The following is a 26,265-nucleotide window of genomic DNA, read 5'->3' on the forward strand; positions in this document are numbered from 1 at the left end:
AAACAGGAGTGGCCCCAAAACCGAGCCCTGGGGGACACCACTCGTGACCAGCCGGCAACTGGATTTAACTCCGTTCACCACAACTCTTCAGGCCTGGCCATCCAGACAGTTTTTTCCTCAGCAAAACATGTGCCCATCCAAGCCTCAAGTAGCCAGATTCACCAGGAGAATGCTGTGGTTAACAGTGTCAAAGGCCTTACTGAAGTCAAGGTAGACAACATCCACAGCCTTTCCCTCACCCAATAATCAGGTCACCCTGTCGTAAAAGGAGATCAGGTTTGTCAAGCAGGACCTGCCTTTCACAAACCCATGCTGACTGGGCCTGAGCATCTGGTTGTCCCACATGTGTTGTGTGATGGTACTCAGGATGAGCTGCTCCATGGGCTTCCCGGGCACCGAAGTCAAGCTGACAGGCCTGTAATTTCCTGGATCATCCTTCTGGCCCTTCTTATAGATGGGCATCACCTTAGCCAATTTCCAGTCTGTCAGGACCTCCCCGTTCAGCCAGGACTGTTGGTAAATGATGGAAAGTGTCTTGGCAAGAACCCCAGCCAGCTCCTTCAGCATTCTTGGCTGTATTCCATCTGGTGCCTTAGACATGTGTATGTCTGTGTGATGCAGCAGTTCACTGACGTTCTCCCGGATTGCAGAGGGGTTGTTGTCCCAGTCTCTGTCTTCTGGCTGAGGAGGCTGGATTCCCTCAGTACCACTAGTCTCGTTATTAAAGACTGAGGCAAAGAAGGCATTAAGCACCTCAGCCTTTTCCTCATCACTTACTGCCAAGTTTCCTCCTGCATCTAGCAGGGGATGGAGACTCTCTGAACTTTATTTTGCTACTGACATACTTATAGAAACATTTCTTTTTATCCTTGACTGCAGAAGTCAGATTAATTTCTAGCTGGGCTTTAGACCTCCTGATTTCCACCCTGCACAGCCTCACAGCTTCTTTGTAACCTTTATGAGTTGCTAGCCCCTTCTTCCAAAGGCCGTAAACTCTCCTTTTCTTCTTGAGTTGCAGCCAGAGCTCCCTGTTCAGCCAGGGTGGTCTTTGCTGCTGCCGGCTTCTCTTACAGCACCTGGGGAAAGCCAGCTCCTGAGCCAGTAACACTTCCTTCCTAAAGAGTGCGCAGCCTTCCCGGACCCCTATACCCTTCAGGACCATCTCCCATGGGATTCTGTCAAGCAGGTGCCTAAACAAGACAAAGTCAGCCCTTTGGAAGTCCAGGATGGCAGTTCTGCTGCCCCCTCTCCTGGCTTCTCCAAGAATAGAGAACTCTATTATTTCATGACTGCTGTGCCCTAGTTGGCCTCAAACCGCCACATCATCCACCAGTCCTTCTCTGTTCACAAAGAGGAGATCCAGCAGGGCATCTTCACTCGTTGGTTCACTCACAGCTGCATCAGAAAGTTATCTCCCACACATTCCAGGAATCTGTGGGACTGGTCTCGCTCTGCTGTGTTGTATTTCCAGCAGATGTCACTCAATTTTAGGAACAGGTTACAGAGTGTCATAGAATCATAGGATCCATAGTGTTGGAAGGGACCTTAAAGATCATGTAGTTCAACCTCTCTGCCATGTGCAGGGACACCTTCCCCTAGACCAGGTTGCTCAGAGCCCCGTCCAGCCTGGCCTTGAACACTGCCAGGGAGGGGGCAGCCACAGCTTCTCTGGGCAGCCTGTGCCAGTGCCTCACCACCCTCACAGGGAAGAATTTCTGCCTTATATCTAATATAAATGTACCCCTTTTCAATTTAAAACCTTTGCACTTTGTCCTATCATTACACTCCCTGATAAAGAGTCCCTCCCCATCTTTGCTGTAGGCCCCCTTTAAGTAATGGAAGGATGCTGTAGGGACTTCCTGACGCCTTCTCTTCTCCAGGCCAAAGAACCCCAACTCTCTCAGCCTGTCCTCATAGGAGAGGTGCTCCAGCCCCCTGATCATCTTTGTGGTTTCCTCTGGACCCACTCGAGTTTAAGTATAAATCTAACATACTCTACTCACTAGTATTCCGTTGGGAATGTTGCCATTGTCTATGTCATTTGTTATGTCTTGGAAGCCCCAGGAAGTACTTGGTATCCTGTTCTGCTGTGCTGTGACTGTTTTCTAAAGGTATTATAATTACTGCTATGGTTATTATTTCCATATATATGTTTATACATATGTCTATATAGCATATGTATATAACCTAGAAGTTCTCTTTTTGCCTTTGCAGAAAATAGTTTTCTAAATCTCTTTAGTTTATTTAAGCCTATATGTTTACATTGTGGATGAGGTTGGTCTAGTGCATGTAAGGATGTCTTATATGGCATAATATCTTGTCATGTCCCCTGAGATGAGGGAGACAAGTGACTCAGATTCACAAATTCCCAATAGAGCAGACAACAAATCTCCAAGTCCAAACATTTATTAACTACCCACAATGTACTAATTGAACACATGATAATCGGCTAAGTATATAGCAAGTTGTGGCAAGCAATACAATATGCTTTGTATTTCATAATGGGAAAGGGAAAAGAGGGAGATAGAGGGAATGGGGAAATACAGATCGCTAGTCTGGGTTCCTGCGCTGATCCTGCCAGTGAGGGTTCCAGGAGGCAGCCATCTCTTTTGCTTGCATCTGTCTTCTTTGCTTCACTGCTCTCTCCAGCAACACCCCCCACCCCCCCTCCTTTCTTCCCCCATCTTGATTTATACCCACTTTCCTTGGGTCCGTGCCCTAGGTTGACCCACATACCTACATATCCCATGTACAGAGAGGAGTAAGGTGTTTCATGGGATGATGTAATTAGCATGATCATGTTAGTCTTCGTTAGCATATTGAGGGGTGTTAACTTTAATATGCATTTTGTGAATAATGAAGCAAAGGTCATTCACTGTACAGATGGCCCTTGAAATCTGTCCAGGTGCACCAGAGCAAGAACCATCCTGTCTTTACATGGTTCCCTCCTCCAGCTGCATCTTGTGTTATTCGGGTGGCCTTATCAGCTTCGACCTCCACAGAATGCACTCTATGACTCATAGTTTTGTCTTGCAAGTGAAGCATTTCTTCAATCAGCCTCAACTTTTGCTTTCTCAGGCTGTTTTTCTTAGTTTCTTGCAGGCTTTGTTTCTCATCTCTCACATATCTGAATTTATCTGCAGAAACTTTAAGATTATTGCATGCTGGAAAGTAAAGAAAATGTTCTTTCTGGATGTTATTACCAGAAGTTGAATGTTCTAATTAATATCGGAATGAAGAGAAAAACTATTGATTTTCAGAGGGTGGACTGATACTGGAACTGTGGGACTGATTTTAGCATTAAGTAATGTTATTCTGGATCTAATACAGCATTTTCTGTAGTCAAAGCAAGGTATGAAATTTACTATTTTACAGTAAACATAGAATCACAGAATAGTTTGGGTTGGAGGGGACCTTTAAAGGTCATGTAGTCCAACCCCCCTGCAACGAACAGGGACATCTTAAACTAGATCAGGTTTCTTAGAACCCTGTCCAGTCTGAACTTGAATGTTTTCAGGAAGGGGGCATCTACCACCTCTCAGGGTAAACTGTTCCAGTGTTTCGCCACCCTCCGCATAAAAAATGTCTTCCTTATATCTAGAGTCTGCACCTACCCTCTTTTAGTTTAAAACCATTACCCCTTTTCCTGTGACTACAGGCCCTACTAAAAAACCTGTCCCCATCTTTCTTATAAGCCTCTTCTAAGTATTGAAAGGCAGCAATAAGGTCTTCCTGGAGCCTTCTCTTCTCCCAGCTGAAGGGCCCCAACTCAGTCTGTCCTCATACAACATGTGTTCTATCCTTTGATCATATTTGTGATCCTCCTCTGGACCTGCTCCAACAGGTCCATGTCTTTTCTGTACTAAGGACTTCAGAGCTGGACACAGGACTCCAGGTGGGGTCTTACCAGAATGGAGTGGAAGCACCTCCCTTGACCTGCTGTCCATGCTTCTTTCTATGCAGCTCAGAATAAGGTTGGCTTTCTGGGCTGTGAGTGCACACTGCTGGCTCATGTCCAGCTCTTCATCCACCAGGACCCTCAAGTCCATCTCCACAGGGCTGATCCCAATGCTGTGATCCTTCAGCTTGTATTGATACTGGGGGTTGCCCCATTCTTGGTGCAGGATCTTGGACTTGGCCTCGCAGAACCTCGTGAGTTTCACATGGGTACACTTATCAAGCTTGTCCAGGTCCCTCTGGATGGCATCCTGTCCCTCAGGCATGTCAATGGCACCACTCAGGTTGGTGTCATCTGCAAACTTGCTGAGGGTGCACTTGATCTCACTGTCTCTGTCATTGATGAAGATATTAAACAGTACTTGTCCCAGTATGGACCCTGAGAGACACCACTTGTCATTGATCTCCATTCGGACATTAAGCCATTGACTGTTACTCACTGGATGCAACCATCTAGCCAATTTCTTATCTACTGAATGGGCCATCCATCAGATCCTTATCTCTCCAGTTTAGAGAGAAGGATGTTGTGGGGGACCATGTCAAGGCCTTGCAGAAGTCCACATAGATGTCTTCCATAGCTCTTCACCTGTCCACTGATGCAGTCACTTTATCATAGAAGGCTACTCTGTTGTTCAGGCAAGACTTGCCCTTGATGAAGCCATGCTGGCTGTCTTGAATCACCTCCCTGTCTTCCATGTACCTTAGCATAGCTTCTAGGGTGATCTGTTCCATCATCTTCCCAGGCACAGAGGTGAGGCTGACAGGTCGGTAGTTCCCAGGATCCTCCTTTCTACCCATTTTAAAAATGGGTGCAATGTTTCCCTTTTTCCAGTCTCCAGGGACTTCACCTGACTGCCATGACTTTCCAGATATGATGGAGAGTGGCTTGGCAACTACATCAGCCTGTTCCCTCAGGATGCTGGGATGCCTCTTATCAGGTCCCATAGAATTATGTATGTTTGGGTTCCTCGGGGGGTCTTGAACCTGATCTTCCGTTACAGTGGGAGGGACCTTGCTCCCCCAGTTCCTACCTTGTGGTCCATCCACTTGAGAGGTGTGGGAAGATGGTGAAGACTGAGAAAAAAAGGTTGCTGAGTACCTCAGCCTTCTCCTCATCCGTTTTTGGATGTCAGTCTGCCAGTCATGTTCATTGGGGTGGGTACACTCTCTCTGCCCTTCCTTTTCTGGCTGACAGAGCTACAGAAGCCTTTAGAAGCCTCTTTGAGTCCCTTGTGAAGTTCAGCTCCAGCCACACGCTGGCCTTCCTGACCTCATCCCTAGACAACTGGGCAGCATCCCTACACTCTTCCCAGGACACCTGTCCCTGCTTTCACTGCCCTTCTTGTGCCCATTTCCTTCTCGCCCTTCAGTTTGACCAGCAGGTCTTGACACAGCCACGCCTATCTCTTGCCTTCCTTTCTTGATTTCTTACACCTGGGGATCAAGAGGTCTGGGGCTCTATGGAAAGCATCATTGCCAGCTCTGCTCCCTTGTCCCTGAGGGCAGTTTTCCAGGGGGTCCTATTGACTAACTCCTTGGTCAGCTGGAGTTTTGCTTTCCTAAAATTCAGGGTCCTGACTTCACTCTTTGCCTGGCCCATATCCCTCAGGACTGTGAACTCCACCAGTGCATGATCACGGCAGCCCAGGCTACCTCCAATCTTGAGTCACCGATTAGCTCACTTGCGTTGGTGATCAGCAGGTCAGTAATGCACCCCCTCTGGTAGGGCTGTCTGTTACCTGGCTGTGCAGGTTTAACTCCTGCCGGGATCGGAGAGCACGTTGCCGTTGCCCCTCCCCTATCTGCGGCCGGTCGGGCTGGAAGTTAGGCACAGACCCGGGCTAAAATAACAAGGAATTTAATACAACAGAGTGATAGAACAATCTGAACAACAACAGTAGCAATGATAATAACAATGAACAGCAATAACAGTGAACAAGACAAAAGATATACAGAGAAATACCGCTAGATGGTCAAGGAGCAAGCCCGCTGCGTGTATATCAACCCCCAAAAACCAGAAGCGAAAGATAAAAAGGCTCCGCCCCTGGACCTGACGCCAGCATGGTATGAATAACCCGGCTGAAGATCCCTTCCCCCTCTCTCTCTGCTAAAAAAACCCCTTGACTCTATCTTAGCTAAACCAGGACACTGGCTTAAGAATTTACCCTCAATGCACTCCAGGAGTCTCCCAGATTGTCTTCAGCTCACCTTTTCCAGCAGATGTCAAGGTGGTTGAAGTCCCCCAGCAGTGTGTCAGCCTCCAAGCGCAATGCATCCTGTAGCTGGAGTAAGAATGCTTCATGAATAGGCTCCCCTTGATCAGGTGACCTGTAGTGAACATCAACCACAAGGTTCCCTTTGTTATCTTCGTCTCTAATTCTTACCCATAAGATTTCAACCAGCTCATAGGTATTCTTTAGAGACAGCTCTTCACAGTCAATCTGTGATGTAGAGGCCAAGCCCTCCACCCCTCCTTCCTCACCTGTCCCTTCTGAACAGCTGGTAGCCATTGATAGCCACACTCCAGACATGGGATTCATCCCACCAACTTTCTGTAATGGCAGCTAGGTTTCCAGCAGCACAGTGGCTTCCAACTTCTCTGTATTTATCCTGTGGACATCCATTTTCACTTTTAGTATTTTTAACATTGCTATAGTTTTCTTTGAAGTTCTATTCCTTTTTTATTTTCATTTTTTATCCTGATTTTTGTCAAGCATGCTGGAAATAAGTAGAGGGTTCAGTCAAGACTGTAAATCTGAGAATCTATTGATTAATCTCAAATAGGTTTGATCAACAATTATCAGTCTTGTGAATACTTTAGAAGGAGTTAAATTGAAAATAAATTTTAAAAAATTAAAGAGGGGGACTGGGGAGCTGGTGAAGGCATGGTTCCGTGGAGTTTAAACCAACAATGGTCCCAGTTGGCAAGTTGCCCCTATCCACTGCTGTCATCCCAAATTTTTATACCTGTTTTCTGCTTTGCACTGACTACTTTTGGAGGCAAAGTAAATCATAGGTTGTTGGAGGGTGGAACTTCAGAAACCCAAGTTTAAATCAGCTTAAAATGCTGTGGATCCCATCCTTGAAAGGAAGGTCTGTTGTTGCAGCTTGGTTCAGTTGTCAAGTGAAGAGAACACTGAATTTTCTAAGAGCCTCTGAGGTCTTTTGGTACGGTAATTAATTCCTCCAACTATATATTGCTATGCACTTGAATACACACATTTTTTTATTATGTTTTTGTCTCAAAAAATTTGGTAGGGTTTTTTGAGGGGAGGTTGTTATTTGAGGGGAGGGGCTTGTTTCTTCCTAGTTTCTTCCCTGTTAGCCATCTGGGTCTGTTCAATTAATCTAAAAAAATCACCTGTATAGGGCATTCTAAATATTTGTAGACTTTTTCATATAAACCTCTTTTATTATGCATGATAATGCTACTCATATTTAGTGACATTGGCCTTCAGGTTGCCAAAGTATTCTGTAGCTCATATAGATTAATAGAGATCAAGGGCAGTAATATTTTTAGATGACAGGACATTTGGTTTGCAGATTAGTAATTTGTATTTGTTTACTGCAGTTCTTCACAGTAGTGTAGAGGCTTGTCTTTTAAAGGTACCAGGTGAAGAGCAATCTGCCTCATCTGATTATTATTTTTACCAGTTAATCCTGCAGTGCTTAAAAGGAGTTAAAAAAAAAAAAAAAAAAAAAAGAAAAGTTTTATTCCTGGGTTTGAATTAATTTGGTTTGTCACCCAGTCACAATTGTATTGTCATTTCTGCTGTGTAAAATTGAGGAATCCTGTGGTTCCCAGTCTGTGTTTCCTATGAAGGCATAAGTCATCCTCAGTTGTCTTTCTGTAAGTTAGTTTTCTTTATAAGGCATTTTCCTTGATTCTCAAACCATTTCTGTATTCTATCCAAATTTCCCTTTAAATGTCAGGGCCACAATCTTAGGCAGTTCTCTGCTGAGTATATATTTCTATATGGTTTTGGTGACGAAAAGTATCTTCTTGGATTTCAAGTATGGTGGTTGCTTTAGTGCTTTCTGCTGAAGAAGCTTATTTGTGTTGCTTTTCCACTGTGACTCATTAAATGCTCTTCACTGTATACTTCCCAGATTACAGCCCTTCATTGTGTGGCCAGCAAGAAGTTTGACTTTGAATTTGAATATATAGAGGTTTTAGTGTAATTCGGTAAACCAGAGAAGAAAACAATTTTGAATGATGACCAGTTGTTTATAAGCTGATAGAAGATTTGCTGCTGACTTTTCTGACTTATTCCTAAAGTAACAAAACTCAGAGAAGTGATATATGTTTCTGCACATGTAAATAAAAGATATTTTGGATACAGATAAGATAGAAGTAAGATAAAAGCCCATTTGTATTAACTCATATGCTACTAGGGGGAAGAACCTTTTTGCTCATACCAAGATTGGTCTTAGCTAATTTGAAGATCCAAAGCAACAAATTAGTGTGTTAATGTAAGTGACAAAATTAAAAAAAAAAATAAAATGCACTAACCTTTAATTTCACATCTTAATTTTATTTAGACATCACGATGCAGACATCAGAGACTGGGTCGGATACAGGTTCAACTGTGACTTTACAGACATCTGTGGCTGGCCAGGCAGCAGTGCCCACACAGGTAGTACAGCAAGTACCAGTTCAGCAACAGGTAGGTGGCTGTTAGTTTTGGGAAGAAATACAAGAAAATAAATTCAGGAAGGATAATTCTTCACAGTGTAGTGAAGAACTTGATATTGTACAAGGCTGCTAAAAGAACTCATTTGCTCTGCTTTTACCAATTTTATTTTGCTGGAATCAAAATAGCCAGGGAAGGGCGAGCTTTTTTAGGATCTGTTCCTTTAACTAGAGCATCTGACAAGCACCAGGAACACATACATGATTCTAACTGTAAGTTATTAAATTCATGTAATAGCTCATAGAAATTTAATTTATGTTACTGAATATTTAGATTTTTTTCCTTTAAATAAAGAATAATGAATAGGTTTCTGATATTATTTGCTAGGTAATTTCTCCTTTCATTTGGATGTCCAAGTAAGTTCAATACAGATGTAAAAATGAAAAGGACTGTCCTTTGCATCACTAAGCTTGACACTCTGCAGATCTTCGCACAATGTCATGAAAATATTTGTGTATGACAATAGGTAGTTCATGATGTGCATTTTCCAGAGAAGTAAGAAGACTTCCGTGGCAGCCAGCACAGTGCACACACAGTGTATTGTTACTCACCTATGCAACACCCACAAGCTTTGGAAGGCGTGGTAGCAGGAGAAAATGGGGAGGAAAAAAGAAAATATGTGGAGGTAGAAAACAGGGACTGAATGTAAAAGCCATGACAGTTGTCCAAGACTTTCCTGGAATACACAGAAATTAGCTGTATGTGGTGGGTTCTCTGGGTGACGTCTGATGGTTCTTTTTCATCAAAAACTGACTTCACAGTTTCAGAATCAATAATACAAGAACTGGATGTAGTTTATTAAATTTTTTTTTGTGCTACTGAAGCACTTTTCTCTACATTAAGTTCTTTAGCATTTGTTTAGTTCTAAAATTTCAGGTGTTACATTTTTATGTATGTGTTCCATAGTCTCCTACATTTCACTAACATTTTTTTCCTGATATACAGACTCAATTTATAATGCCTCATAGTTCCCTTACTATAGTTTCTACTTATATATTCAGGTATCTTTCAGGATGCAAGCTTGTTTTAAAAAAAACTGATTCAGAAAAGCATTGAATACAGTCTTATAAAATTTAGACACTTCTCTTTGTGTATTTGCTCAGAATTCACCACTAGTGAATCAAGAACTGCTTGAAATACTTCCTCCTGAGTTCAGACTGTTAAATAGCTCACTCACTCTAACTTGAATATTGATTAGGATAGAGGCCTTTGAATATTGTTAGGTTTTAATGGAAACTTCCATGATGCTTGAACTTAGCTAACCTTTGTGGAAGATTTTGTCTGTTAACTCTTCTGTAAGGTTTTTGAAGTGCAAGACTTTTTTTATTTATGAAATACAATCTGGATAATTCATCCGATTTTAATGTTCTTTCATGATGATAGATGTTTAATAGATGTAGTTTGTGTGATTTATTATTTGTTATTCCTGTATTTCATCTTTTCAGATGAAAGTTGATAATTTGGTTAGTGGTACAAAGTTGCTTGTTTTAAACAAATAGGGTAGATATATAATGGTCCGATATTTTATACTGAATATTATCTGTGTGAAGTACTGATCAGTGTGAAGGATTGAAGATTGGTGACCAGTTAGTGTCATATAGGATACCTTATCATATTGTAGTTCTAATAATTGGATTAACTGAACTGTAAGGATAGGAACTTCTATGCATTTCTGTTGGTTTTGTCACAAGCAAAAAAAGAATGAGCAGGGCTTTGGTGTTTATAAACTTCGCTTGTGCAAAATTTCTACCTTTCTGAAAACTTCTGTGGTAGAATTGGTTCCTTATTTTCCCACATAAATAATGCATTCATCTTTGTCAGTGACTGTCTGTATATTCTGAAGTTATGCCAGTTGTCCTTTATTAGTTTAATACTCATGTCAAAACACAGAAGCCCAGAAGTAGACTGTTTTTTTCTTGCTTGATTATAATTTAATGAGAAGAGGAAACTGATTTTTTTAATTGTTGCATTATCTGAGTATGTAAACTGTCCCTGATCAACCTTATATACATCTCCTTTAGTATTGCTGCTTCTGAGTATTCCTTTTCATTGAATACTGCATCATTACTCTGAATTCTTTTTCCCTGTGGGGATATAAGGATTACATTTTTCCAGTTGACTCTTAACACTGACCGTAGGAATCAGTATAATGTTTCAAAAAAAGAAATTTAGGGTATCAAACCAGCCAAGGAGAAGTTTCTTCAAAATTTTGCAGGGATTGAAGATGCAAGAATGTTGGGAGATCCAATGCAGACAGTATTGCAGTGATTAAAACACACTATGTATGAGAGATGCATGGAGAGAGAGAAGATAGATTACGGAAGTGGATGTGTGGTGAAGAGAAGAGTGGACTTGTGAATGTGGTATGCCCACGGGAAATGTTATGAAGAATGTAGGTGGGGTAGGTAATTTCAGTTGTGGGGTTAAAAAAAAAAAAAAAAAAAAAAGGAATATCAAACGTTGAAACAATCAGTATTGAGGAAATTGTATGTGTGTTCTGCCCTGAGGAATTATCTGTATATGGGTGTCATAGTTTCATTACACAAGACAATATTCAGAAACTTCAGTTACATGAGCACAAAACCAAAAAAGAAAACAAAACCAAACAAAAACATTCCACACACTAAAATAAAAATAACATAGTCACAATACTGAAACACTATCCACACAATCTACACCTTGTACCTCCACCACAATTACAACAGAAATTCCCATGATTATTCTGCTAATAGGGGTCAGTCCATGTTTTACCTGTTGCCTCTCCCAGTTATTATCCTTATCTTGCATTCCTCTGTCTCACTTCGGGTGCCAAAAAGGATTGTTGTGGTTTGAGCCCAGATGGGAGCTGAGTACACTGAGCAACTGAGCAGCCAGTCTCTCACCCCTTCTCCCGCAGGAATGGGGAGGAGAAAATAATGCAAAAAAGGCTTGGATGTTGAGATAAGGACAGGTAGGGAAGATTCACCCATTATGGTCACGAGCAAAAGACTGACTCCTTAGGGGAAGAAAAACAACATCAATTTAATTCAGACACCACCACCACTTAACAGAGTAGGACAGTGAGAAGTATAAACCCATTTTAGGAACACCTTTGCCCCACACTTCCCGTATTTCTGGGGTCAGTTTTGCTCTCAATTTCTCTACCTCCTCCCACCAGTGGTGCAGAGGATGTGGTTTGTGGTCGGTCCCGTCACTCCTTCCACCTCAGGGGGAGGATGCCTTACACTCTTGCCCTGCTTCAGCGTGGGGTCTCTTTGGAGACAGTCCTCAACAAACTTTCTCTGACATGAGTCCTTCCCACAGGCTGCAGCTCTTGGGGAACTGCTCCAGCGTGGGTCCCTCCTGCAGGCTGCAGCTGTTCGCAAGCTGCTGCAGTGCGGATCCGTCCCATGTGTTGCAGTGGTCCTAACACCAAACTGCAACAGCAGGGACTTCCCACAGAGTGCTGGCTTTTGGGTGCAGCCACCTGCTCCAGTGTGAGGTCCTCCACAGGCTGCAGGTGTGCATCTGCTCCACTGGTGACCTCCATGGGCTGCAGAGGGGCAGCCTGCCCTCTCAGCATGGGCTGCAGGCGGTCTCTGCTCTGCACCTCCCCCTCCCCTCTTCCTCCTTTCTTCCCCTGACCTCAGTGTTTGCATAGGTGTGTCCTTCACAACTCCCACTCCTCCTAACAGGTTCTGCTTCTTAAATATGTCATTGCAGAGGCGTGGCCATTACCAGTTTTTTTGCTGATTAGAGACACCAATTAAACTCGGACACCAGAGTGAAAAGAGCAGCTGTATTTTACTTAACTAAATAATGTAACAGAATAATACAGAAAACATACAGTAAGAAAAGACAGAATAGTGCACTTAAACAAATAGGAAAATACAGGGTAATGTATTAAATCATTATTACCTGGGAGAGAGAAAAGAGTGATTAAGAAAAGATACATCACCACTTGCATATGTTATCAACACCCAGATCTGCAGTTGCTGGGGAGCCCCGGTTACAGTGAGGGTTTGGAGAACCTTTCCCTGCAAGTGGGAAATCCTGTGCGGTGCGTCCACTCGTAGGTGAGGCTTCCAAAGTCGCTGTGAGCGGATCCAGCCTTATATACCCAAAAATTATCTAGCCAGAGTAGCTGGCACCTTTGTTTTAAGTGGAAATATCTGGTTCTTTTCTCACATTAGATTCTCCCAGGGCCTGGCCAGGGCTCAGGGGAGAAACTAAGCGAGTTTCCCAGCTTATCTAATTGATGAGCAAGGTCACACGCCAGGTCACAGGACCAGACAGCTGTCTCTGTGACCCTGTTACCTTGCCTACACATGAGGAAAGATAAGGATATATCCAAGATACATATGTTTAGTACAATACCTACTAGCACGCTGGTTATCAGTTATAAAATATACAGGATTCATCTATAGGTCAGCTCTGGCTTGGGCCTGTTGTCCAAGCCTTAGCACTTTACCAGTGGGCTCAGCCTTGGCCAGAGGTAGGTCTGACTTGGAGCTGGGGGGGCTTGGAAAAGCTTCTCACAGGAGCCACTTCTGTAGCCCCCTCCACCACTATCAAAATCCCCTGCCACACACACAAACCCAGCACACATGCATAATTGGATCACATTTATTTGTGTTGACTTTGAGAATTGAATCTTTCTGTTAAATAACTAAGTATTATTAGGACAGGAAATATACACAACTGTACCTTACTTTGATAACTGGAAAACATCTTTAAAGTGTATTCTTTGCAGTTGAGAAATTGTATTTGAGGTATATTTGTCAATTTATCTAATGATTCTTGTGGTAAATGAGAAAAATTTGGATTTTAATAAATATTTTAACTATTATGTTGTCTCATTGCTGTTAGTGGGCAGAAACATCTGGTTTTCTATCACATGTTTTCTATCAGCTGGGTTCAAAACTTTGGGTGTTTTGTTTTTTTCAGAATTCAGGTTCTAATGACAACCTAAGGGAAGGTTTCTGTGAAAATCCAGATTTTCCTTTCACAGTCTGAGTCAATACTGTAAAAGATGAGGAAAAAATGCTTATTTACAGAACTTTTTAGAGTACAGCAGAGTTGAAGATATTAAACTATGGATCATAAAAACAAAGAGCTCTTGGAGACAGTCCATCAAATGCATGAAACATAGATTCTTGGGCGGTTATGCTGTTTGCAGTCCTTAGGACCAACTGGATCAGGCTGAAGTAGCCTCATAACAAAATGTCTGAGAAAACAGTTATTTAAAAGTAGTTTATGTTAAATCTATTTACTAAATATGTGCATTGTCACTTTCTTGATTCAATTCCTTGGGTAAAATTGTGCCAGTCTATGAAGTTTCTAAATCTTTTTGCAGTCTTAGATTCTGAACTGCTCTTGAACCAAACTATGGCTTCTCTAAATGATGGCAGGTATAAAATATGGCATTCTTAATCTTTACTGTGGCAGAAGAGAAAAAATTAAGACTGGAGATGAAATCTGCATAACCTGGAATTTCCCTACATAGTATATGAATCAAATAAATTGATTGGTGACAATGTGTGCTTTTACAAAACAGTCATGCTATCTGAGCAATGTATGTGAAGATAATCCATGCCTTACTGCCTTTTGCTGTTTATGTCATTGATGTAAAACCAGGTTTTATCTCAGTTTGTTAAAACTGATGGTATTCTGGGAAAGAGGTTACTCAGTTTGGGGGTTTGATCCATAATTGTACTTTGGGTCAAAGCATTACTGGGAAATCAGCATGTATCACTGTACTTCAACTCCAGTTAAACAAGAGCTAAACAATTTAATGTGAATCTTTATTTCTAAACACTGTAACATGTTTGAGCTGTGATTTTAAGGCTTGTACTCGGACTGAAATGGAGCAAGAAAAGGCATACATGGCCAAATGATACTTTTTTCCAGAGTAAATGTAATTCTTCAACTTGGTGCAAAGCGTAGTTACACTTAATTTCATCCTTGTTATGCTTTCCAGTTCTGTCTTTGACACTGAAGGTGCGTATATGCTCCATGAGCATGTGTCTTCAATGTTAGGAGTCCATTTACCAGACTTACAGCACTAGTACTGTGTAAGAACAGTAACTTTCTTTGCTATTGCTCTGACGTACCTTTAGTAATTATGAGAACAGAGAGATTCCATATTGTTTAGAAGCCATTAGGTGCACTGAAGCATTGGTCCTTCTTTACAGTAATCCAAATTTCTGGTGTTCTCATTTTCAGGTACAGCAAGTGCAGACTGTGCAACAGGTACAGCATGTGTACCCAGCACAAGTTCAGTACGTGGAGGGAAGTGACACAGTCTATACTAACGGAGCTATGTAAGTTGGCAAATGATGAGAATTCAAATGTTTATTAAAATGTGAAGTTAAATACATATTTTCAGTTAGATTCTACCAACTAGTATATTTTAAGTTGGAAAGAAAAATTATTCAATCAGAGCTTTTTTATTGTGAAAATACTTTTTTGAATGAAAAGCTGAATTCATGCTGTTTGTTTTAATAATTTTTTTCTGTAAGTAGAATTCTTGGGTTATTTTGGCTGGACTTAAATGAAATTTCATATACAGCATAGTGTTATTTGAAAAAATACCTTTCAGGTTTTGGGTAAGTTCTGTCCATAGGTTGTACTGTATAACTTCTGCCCCTAGGACGGAAGGCAGGGCCTTCTGTCTTCCTGGCTGCAATCCTTAATGGCAAATGCATAAAAAGGTGCAGCAGCTGTAGTTATTATTTAAAGAAAGTAGTAATGTAATTTTAGTCTTCTGTTGAATAAGTTTTTTCCCAAAGAGATGAGGCAAGGCAGAGGAAGAAGAATAACCTTGTCTCCTTTTGTTGTTTCATTAGCCTCTTTTCTGCACATTATTGTGCATTTCCTTCTTCCCTGAACATGCTGTTCAATCATCGTGTTCCTTTCTCCAATACACAAGTTTAGAAACTTAGAAAGAATAATCTAGGGTTGATGGGACCTCTGAAGTTTACCTAGTCTAATCCCTGATTTGGAGCAGCACCAGCTTTGAAGTTGGTTCAAACATCGAAGTAGGGTTGTGTTGCTTGGGAAGGCGCTTCTCTACCTCTTTGTTTCATTTACCTGCCTTTTGCTATTTTTGCCTTGTTACAGGCTTTAGGAAGAAATACAATTTAGGAAACTGCTTTATGGTCTGCAGGTAGTTATTGATGGTAATCCAAAAGTGATTCAAAAGAGCAGCATTATTTGGATCAGAAAATTCTGATGTTAACAGCGGTAGCAATCTTTGGCAATTTCTACTAGCATATTTTGCTTAATTAATTTTTCATATACTGTCTTATTTGTTATATTCTCATTTGAAAATCCTAAACAATGTATCTTAAATATGCATTAAGTTTCCCTATTATACTGGTTTTGGCTGGAATAGAGTTCATTTTCTTCTTAGTACCTGGTCTGGTGCTATGTGTTGGACTTCTGCTGAAAACAGTGTGGATAACACAGGGATGGTTTTGTTATTGCTGAGCAGTGCTTACACATCGTCAAGGCCTTTTCTGCTTCTCACACCACCCCACCAGTGAGTAGGCTGGGGGTGCACAGGAATTTGTGAGGGGACACAGCTGGGACAGCTGATTCCCACTGACCGAAGGGATATCCAAGACCACATGACATTATGCTCAGCAATGAAAGCTCAGGGAAGAATAAGGAAGAGGGGCGTACATTCGGAGATAGGGCATATGTCTTCCCAAGTAACCATTGTGCATGATGAAGCCCTGCTGTTGTGGAGATGGCTGAACACCTGCCTGCCAATGGGAGGTGATGAATGAATTCCTTATTTTGCTTTGTTTGCATGCATAGCTTTTGTTTACTTACTTACTAAACTATCTTTATTTCAACACACATGTTTGTTCACTTTTACCCTTCTGATTCTTCTCCCCATCCCACCAGGTGGAGCAAGCATGTGGCTGTGAGGGGCTTAGTTGCCATCTGGGGTTAAACCACAACAGTATTTTTTGGCACCCAGCATGGGATTATGGTCCCTGGCTATGGTGTAAAACATATTTTTTAACATCTTGTCCTCTTCAGGCTGGCCCAAGCGCAATGGCACAAGCTATCTCCCATGGGGCTGATGTGCCAGGCCATCGAACCCAGACAGTTCAGTAAACCCAGTTGTCCCTTTCCTCCACCTAGCCAGAGGCAGGGCCCCTTTATTCCTGGTCAGTATTCATTACTTGACTTTTGTAACTGCAAAAGCTAAAACAGATCTTTAATGTGTACAGCAAAAAAAGGAGCATATTAGGGATAGGAGCAATATTTGGGATGTGTTTCCACCCCTGGGGCAGTTGATTCCAGGTGTACTGAATACTACTCCAAGTGAAAGCAAACTGTGGTGGACTCTGCTGCCAAAGGGATCAAGAAGAATGCATTAGGGCTATCAGTTGTAGCGTACCACTTGGCTGCCTTTGACTCCCAAGTTCACACTGGAGTTCTAGCATGTCCTGTACAGCAGCACTCAGTGGCAGCATGACTTTGTTGCAACCGTGAAGGTCAATGTTAACCTTCAAAAGAAGTGGTACTTAAATAGCCTATTATACAAGTTTATAATTTCATTTATCACTTGTAAGTTCTTATGTGAGCTGTTGACACATGCACTTTTGGCAGCGTGTGAGATGTGTACTACATGGCTGCTTGCAGTCCATGGAAAAAACAGAACCAGATGTTGTTGTTTGCTTAGTATGAACCTTCAGGTTTCCATGATTTTATTGTGTTTGTCTATCTGAAGCCCTTTGTCAGTTTCTGCAAAATCAGTCAGTGGGATATAAAAGACTTCCTTAACACAATAAGAAAGTTGTCCTTAGCAGCTGAGCCTATTCCAGATTGACTTTCCCTCATGTCGAAGGATTTACCCATGTTGTTACGAACAACATTGTGAACAGCTGGTTTGCTGTTCAGTACTTTTAGGAATATTGACCTTTCTAAAGATTATGATTTCATTCATGGAGAATGAGACCAGTCTGTGTTTCTACTCAGAATTTTAAAAGACTATATATTGTGAAACACATTTTCCCATATACTTCTATACTCCATATTAAGAATGGAAAAATGTCTTTTATGTAAATTAAAGTTATTGAATATATGTATTACATGTTATAATGCCACTTATTTGATAGGAGAATGAGGCTTCAGGTTGATGATGGCTAGCTTCTTTCAGAGATTAAAGAATTGTTTCTCTCTTTGCTGTTTTTATTGTTGTCTAAGGTTTAAAAATAATTGTATTTGTTTCGCCACTGGATTAGCTTGTTCAGAACTATCTCAATGAGGGAGCGACATTTTAGATTTTGGAAGTGAACAAAAAGCTTAACATATCCATAAACAAAACTATCACAGACTGCATCAAGTTCTGCTGTGACGGAAAACACAGAGGCCAGCCACTCTTGTGCTAAAATATTTAGAGAAGTCTTCAGATTGCAGTTCATCTTTTTTCTATTCTTCATAATGAAATCTATGAAAGATGAGCCTTGTGAATCCTGACAGATTCACAGAAGTGTGTTACAGTTTGCCCAGTTACTCCCACTCTATAAATTGTTTCACTTTCAGAAAATAGGATTAAGAGTGTAAATTATGCAATTGACTGATCTGTGGTTTATCTTTTATGTTGTCTTCCTATGCTTATATGCTTGATTTATTTTATAACCATGCTAACTCAAAATCTTAATTCTAACTCAAAATCAGATATAGGATCCTTCCATAATCTGTCAAGTGACAGTACTGCTCTAGCAATGGAATAAGAAATCTCCAACCCAGAGTTAGGGTAAAGACATTAATTCAGTGTACAGACATCTCTGGAATAAATGTTACACCATATCTGATGAAATAATTATTTTTTATTTCACAATAAAGCACTTGCAGACTAGCACTGATTTAAGTTCATATATGATAGCAACAACAGATGCAGTTAGAATATATATGAGGAGTTACCTGATTCTTTCGATTCTAAAGTGAAAAGTTTATCAGTTTTCACACTTTGTCAAGTGCAGCTGTTGTATTCTTATAACACAGTTCTTCCCACACATTTAATATCCTGGTTTGTCTATGCTTAAAAGTTATTTGGTATCTCTATAATTGGAGACATAATGATAATAGAAGGGGTGTAACCTACAACTTGTCACATACATTGTATAATATGAGAATATTAGAATTATGTTCTCTTCATTTGTGTCTGGTTAGTAGCAATTTTGCTTGTCAAGCATGTCATTCTATCCTGAAACAAAAATGCATTGTTGTTGCAATGACATGTACAGTCTTACCTGGCAGTTTAGAATAAAGAATATTATGGCTCCACCTATATTAAGAAGCTAAAGACACAAACTTTCTTCTTACAAAAAAGGTAATGTATTAATCAAATGTAGCCATTATTAGCCACTGATAATTCTGGTGTGTCAAAGAGGTTTTTAAATGCTGGAATTGTCCAAGAATTGCTATTGCTGTTGCCTCCAAACTGCATTCTTCACCAATTTGTTGCACCAAGATTTGTGTGGTTTATGTGAGCAAAACCTTGTATGCAAAATGAAGAATTTACTATTACTGAAATCTTACCTGTCAAATCAAAGAAGAATTATTAATACAGTTAAAGGTGTTATCTTCCTAGTACTTCCTAGTATCCATCCCTTTTTCTATGACATTATGCTTACCCTTTTACTACCCGTCTGCATACTAAGTCAATGCCTTCCATCTGAGACAGGGTCACAGCAAGCTACCACCATCACAGGTGTTATACCTAGAGAAGTATAATAGATGGTGGGGGCTTCTCTACTCACACTGGATCCACTTGCAGCTATTTTAATATGTTTTCTAGCACAATCTATACCTTATTCATTCTTCATTGGTTTCAATTTCTGTATTACATCTGAATTTACTGTATATGGTGTGTTTTACATTTGCCGAATACTTCTTGTATAATATCATCCCACGCTCATTATCCTCTTTGCTACATTTGGGTCATGGATTGTTTATTCTACACAGAATAGCTCTTTGATACTACTGTCTCATCAGCATTTTAACAATAGGTTTTATACCACACAATCATAGAAATCTAAGCTAAAATGGAAACAGATTAAGTAACAATTATCTGATTGACAATTACTGTTACAGCTAATCTAGAACAAAGTTTTAGGCTAGCACAGACAAATCTAGACAAATGAAGCCTGACAAGTCCAAGCGTTGAGGTCTTGCAGATTTAGTGCAAACCTTGTGACATGTTCATAACAGTGGCAATACTATGTTTCTTGGACTATAGGTCTACAGTACTTCATCATAATTTTTGGAGGTCTGTAACTAAGGTTCCTTTCTCTGTCTAATTTACAGGTCCTGAGAATATAAGATTTCACCTCTGTTTTAATTTCCTTAGTTCCGTGGTTTACAGAGTTTTACTGCAGTTGTGCATTGTGTATGCTTTTACTGCTTTATTTCCAATTAGAAAAAGATGTTGAACTGAGTGTTGAAGATCTCAGACTCTTTTTTAATGATAATGAATGCCTGCCAGTAACATATTTGCTTGAATTTTTGAACGTGACAAATAAGAATTTCTTTGTATGGAATAATGCAACTCTGTTTTAGATAAATTTTATAAAGCTTTATCTGCCTGATCTATTTTAAGTTGTTGTTATAGAGAAAATGTATGTGCATAAAACAGGTCAACTATTCACTCTTACAGAGGAAAAATTCTTTGAATTTTTGATCTCTGGTTATAGATGCTTTAATTGTCCTTAGTGTAGGTTTTGATCTTTGTTTTTAGCAGTTTTGTTTGATAAAGGAGGATTGGTGAAAGGAGTCTTATCCGTTCTTTCATCTCTGTCTTTAGATCAGTTGAGAAGGCTTTTGTGGAAGAAGGTTATTGCTTCATTGGGATTTGATCTGTTATTAAAAAGCCTTGAATCAATATTCTGGTTAGAGGAGTAGATTTCTTTGTGGAGAAGCAGGAGGTGTATGAGACAGATGATAATGAAGAGGGCTACTTCATTATCATTCAACTACTGTATCATGTTCAGTTGTGTCAGAGTATATGATACTTCCCCTTCCGCCCATTGCTTATGATACACCACCCCAGAGGCTGCAGCAGTGCACTGGCTGTGGTAAGGCCTTCCCTTAGTGTAAGACAAAGGATGCTGTTCTCTCTAGTTTGTATGAAGCTCACTATCAGCTTTAGGATGACAGGATTGTACTAAAATCTTAAAGGAGTTTGAGGATATTATTCTGTCATAAAAGACTTTCTTGGCTTTTATGCATGGAGTTTTTCTACAATGTTGCAATACCATAGCATTACCATGAGCATTAGCTGCTCTGCATATAAATAATAGTTTATCTTGAAATATTTATTTTCATCTAGTGTTTATCATATTTATATCCCAGGAAATAATACCTTAGTTAATTAAGTACCATAAAAGGCCAACTTTCATTACAGAGATGACAGTGAAAAAATACATGCCTATGTGTTAAGCTACATAGGTAATCCATACCAAAACCTGTGAGGGTAATTCTGAGTATGATAATAATTATTATGTTACTTGGTTTTCTGAATTGGAGTTACAGAAAAATAGAAAAATTGACACTGAATGGTTTTCTTGTTCAAATTAAGATGCTGTTCTTGTACAACCACTGTGAAGGTATGCTGGTATTTCAAGTCACAGTATAACAGGTATACATTTTCAAGTTTTAAAAAAAAAAAAAAAAAGTGCATTTTACCCAACACTTGAATTTACCAAATAGGTGTCTACAGCTAGTGATAAGAATTCAGTAGTTATTATAATTACTTATTTTGTAAGACACAGAAGTTATGTTTGATTTCAAGCTAAAACCTAATTTGAGACAAACACAAACTGCACTTGAGTAAACTTGTCTGGACGTCTAACCTGATTTGAGAATTTTTATTTAAAGGCACCCTGCATTTCTCAGTTCCTGGTAAAGAAAATACATCTGTTTGGGGTTTTTTTTACTAAAACACAGAGTGATGGAAAATCTTTCAACAAGACAGACTTTTCTAAGACATGGGTAAAACCAGCATAAGGCTGTAGGTGATGTTTTCTAGGCAAATGAGGGAAAGGTAAGTCTGTCCCATCAACTGCTTGCTCAGAGGAAATATGGGGACATGATCAGCCTGTGTAAATTACTGAGGCATGGTGGGATGGCAGGAACACTGATGTATAGTAGTCAGTAGATCAAAATATTGACATTTACATAGAACCAAATCATAGGTACAGCCAGGAATAAATGATATCCCATATATGTGAGTGCACACTGAAACATAAGGGAGGACAATAACAAGGTTTACTCTTTCTTTGCCATTTTTTATCTGTCTCCTTTCTTCAAAGTGTCAGTGTCTTTGAAGAGACATGTGCCTCTAAAAGTTAAGCTCAGTATCATTGTATGTTAGTGTCTGTAATACAGCACAAGACATTGCACTTAGTTTATGTGGTAATGTTGGAGTTTACTGAACTTAGAAATCAGTTATCTTCTGTTTTCATGTGTCAATAAAAAAGTAATTTTATGAACAACTTTATACCAAAACTCCATGTGGTTTATTTCTAGCATTATATTTTGCAAATCATTATAAAATGAATGTAAACAATGAGGCATAATAGGTGATGCCTTGAACTACTATTGTACCTTGCAATCCTACTTCGACTCATGCTGGTCTCACTAATTTCCAGTGTGAGATCTTAATGTTGGTCACATGCTCTGGGCTTGCTTAATCTAAATTGAATTCACACAGTGTCTGACTGTGTGACTTGCTCTTAGGGTAAACATCATCTAGTTTGCACAGCCCTCTGGAAACTAGGATTCTGCAGCCTAACTACTTAAGATGTCAGACTTCTTAGTAACTCTGATGAACTTTATAATTTCACATTCTAGTAAACACTGAATTTCACAGTGTTTTGATAGGAGGAACTACTAGATTCTGTTGCATACCTTGTATCTGAAGCCACAGTGTATCACCAAGGTGTTCTCATAAAGACCCAGAAGACTGTAGTTACAGTGAGGTGAGTCCCTAGATGATCTTGATATGCAGCTGTTGAAGAAAAGGAGAGCTAGGAGTGCTTTTATAACCTTTGCAATGGGAAAGAACTGAGAAAATATTGCACGTTTGTGCTACAAGGGCTGTGGAGAAGTAGAAGATCGCTTCCTTATTTCAAGTTATCCCTCGTGTGTGTCTAAAGGATGTAACAAGGTTATTTTCCTCTTTGCTGCAGTTTTATGTTGAGGGATTGTGTTATGTAATGCAGTGACCTTAAAATCTTTGAGTCACTGCTTTCCAAAACTTCATCTCATCCAATTGCATTTTTAATTTGCAGGTGAATTAGTTTGTGTTTTGGTTAAAAGGCTCTTTGCTAAATTGCAGTTATTATTTCATGTCATAATAACAGGTTTATCTCACTTTTAATTACTCTGTTGATCTCTATTGCTAAATGTTTACTTAATCATTTCCAGTAATCAAGTGATCTAGGAGTACCTGCTGATGTTGGAACAAAGGGAAGAGTGTATTTATCATGGAGTGTGACTCACTGGTGTCACACACCCAATGATTGCTCTTGATCCATTGATACAGAGTACTGTTATAAGGTGATATAGGTGTTCTGATACAATCAGTCCTTAGAGACTATATATGATATACAGATCTAAACAAGGTAAAAGCAAACAAGCACTTCCTTTTCTCTCCCTAGGCCAGACTAGTCAATGACTTCATTTTCTTGTAAAAGTTTGAGCGTTCACTAGAGTTTGCATGGCTTCAAAGAAATGCCTCTTTTAATTCAATTTCTGCAAGGTAGATTTGTTCTATCGCATCTTTTGGACAGTCTTTTTCCCCTAGCCATGTCTACATTTTATTGTCAACAATGGCCTTGTCCTTTCATTCCTTTCCTTAGTGATACCTGATACCGATAACAAGTTTTTTGTGCCTCTGTGGGAGAAATTAGAGTGTTCAGGCCCTCGATCATTTGCATGAACTGTTTCCCCTGACCTTCCACCATTAATTTTTCCTGAACTGTCCTCTGCTCCACAGCACTCTTCACATTCTGTTAGTTGTGTGATTCTGAGACAGATGCAACATCAGCTCTGCTAGTGGTTATCTTGGTAATTACAATGGTATCACAGCATAAACAGTGATACCTTGGCCTGATAAAACCGATTAATTGGGACCTGCATGGTACATAAACACATACCTAGGTTATTACAAGGCAAAAATCAACTGATTTTAACTCTCCAAAAGAAATGTTAGATTAACATAAGGGATAACTTAATGTAATAGATTAACTGTCTGCTTGAGCATTTATCCCGAAAAGAACTATTTTGCTTTGTTTTCAGTAGACTGCAAGGCATTTCTTTTAGATTAACTTCCAAGTTTCTTGCAGCTGACCTTGAAGCTTTTGAAATAAAATAAAAAGGAAAATGTTTAGGTAGCTTAAGGAGGGATGAGTGCAAATAATGTAGTATTAGGCTTATGAAACATTTAGAATTTTAAAACTGAAGTTCTGAAGTTTTTGAAAGTCTCTGAACAGAAACAGAGAAACTGTTGTGGCATAGTTAATAAAACAAAAGTTCTGACTGGTTGTTGATAAGGTGCTGTATGTTCTTCAGTTATTTAAAAGTAATTTTCTGAAGCTAAAGAAGGAATCATTATCTCTTAGTCCATTCTTTACTAATTAATTCATTAATCTCATCTAAGTTTTCATAATTAAAAAAACCGTAGCAGCAAACAGTAAATTGCTATGACCTTTTCTACATACTGATAAGAAGCTAATCTCTGTCTAGATAAAGGGGAATAGATGTATTAATCACCAGTTTACCTCATAAAATGCAAATGCTGCTTTCTCGTGTTTTTGGACAAAAACGTCTGAATTTTTTTTTTTTTGTTTATTTGCATGGTGTTGCATGATACAGTGTTTTGTTTGAAATTTCTAAACTAGTTGGAGACATGCAGAGATGGAGCACCTCTGTTTCTCTGAATCATAATACTTCTAAAATTTACTTGGACTAAGTGCATTTCAGCATATGCAACTCCAAGTTAATAGAAAATTTTGGATTTCAAAATGGTGTTGCGTGTTGATTACAAGCATTACTATATATTTTTATGCTTAAATAAGAAAACTAATTGTTGAGTAAAATGACTGTTTTTTACCTTTTGACCTTTCTATCCTGATGCTTGCTTAGATACAAAGATTAGCAGTCACAAAACAGGATAAAATTTCCAAATAGACTTCTCCAAAATGAGGAATCTGGCCTTTGAAATAATGAATGCTATTTACCTAACAATTTTGAAATGCATTGATTTGAAGATCATGGGAACAAATGCATTTGAAAACTATAAATAGATTATAATCTATGAAGAATAAAGATTTGAGATGAGTGACTAAGAACATGAAACATGATAGGTTTCAGTAGCTGAACAGTTTGTTAGGGTGAATTGGTTAACAAGACATGAAAGTTTCATAATTGAAAGTGATTTTAAAAATGTTACTGTTGCATACTTTTAACTTCTTTCATCTTTGTGACCTTTTTACAAGTCACAGTTCTGGTTTGGACTATTTATTAAAATAAGTTTTTTTATCATAACATGAATTCATGTCCAGTTTTTAATTTTCTGTGTAAAAATAACTGAATTTCCCAAAATACAGTGAACTCAGAATTTCAAGCTTCAGCTAAGAGCCTTAATGAATTTAAAAACAATAGGTAGCGTAGGATTCTTGAACATTGGGCTCACTTGGCTGGCATTTGTATGAATTGTTTGTAGTTTTGGAATGTGCACAGAATACAAAATATATAACATCTGACTAACATTCAAAATTTTATTGTCACATTGAAAAAAGTTAAAACAGATGGAGCTTTATAAATTGCTTTGCAATATATTAATAATTGGATGAGCTCTTTCTGCCTGTTTCCTCAATTTTTGTCATACTTCCATTCTCTCCTTCTCTTCAGGTAAGAATGGCAAATTTTTCTGTAAGGTTTGGTGGATTGTCACTGAATTAGTTATTTAGTTCTTTGACTTGATTAAATGTTAGTCTCTGAGGAGGCAAAGATTGTTTGCCAATCTTATTTAATTTTGTAATAGCTATTGTACATACATTTCTAGAATTATAACATTTCTCTCTGCTAAATGAGTAATACAAATAATTTCTTCTCCTTTTGTTTTCTTTTCTTGAAGCCGATCAACAACTTATCCTTACACAGAAACCCAGATGTACAGTCAAAACACTGGGGGAAATTATTTTGATACTCAAGGAAGTTCTGCACAGGTGACAACAGTGGTCTCGTCTCATAGCATGGTGGGCACTGGAGGCATTCAGATGGGTGTCACAGGAGGACAACTCATTAGCAGCTCAGGAGGGACCTATCTGATTGGCAACTCAATGGAAAATTCTGGTCATTCAGTGACTCATACAACGCGGGCCTCCCCAGCAACAGTAAGTATTTCGGAATGATGTAGGATCTTTGAGACTTCTTTCTTAGTCACTCAGATGTTGTTGCAGACCGACATGGTTTTTGTGATAATGTGTAGCAATATTATGTTATCAGAGTAAGTACTACATAGGACTTTTTGTAAAATAATTAATATATATATATATATATATATATATATGTCAGATACAGGAGTAAGGATACTGTGAGAACTTGA

At 39.3% G+C, this 26,265-nt stretch overlaps 1 protein-coding gene across 3 annotated transcripts in view; it reads left to right on the plus strand.

The window, feature by feature from the left end:
• RFX3 (regulatory factor X3) overlaps positions 1-26,265 on the plus strand; it is a 140,572-nt gene that overhangs the window by 67,345 nt on the left and 46,962 nt on the right. For all 3 annotated transcript variants that reach the window (XM_074931611.1, XM_074931612.1, XM_074931613.1), the window contains exons 2-4: positions 8,500-8,624; positions 14,856-14,953; positions 25,795-26,053. In XM_074931611.1, the coding sequence (XP_074787712.1) occupies positions 8,508-8,624; positions 14,856-14,953; positions 25,795-26,053 (474 nt within the window). In that variant the 5' untranslated portion in view covers positions 8,500-8,507. The remainder of the gene's footprint in view (positions 1-8,499; positions 8,625-14,855; positions 14,954-25,794; positions 26,054-26,265) is intronic.

Source organism: Athene noctua, chromosome Z, assembly GCF_965140245.1.
Source record: "Athene noctua chromosome Z, bAthNoc1.hap1.1, whole genome shotgun sequence".
Taxonomy (NCBI): domain Eukaryota; kingdom Metazoa; phylum Chordata; class Aves; order Strigiformes; family Strigidae; genus Athene; species Athene noctua.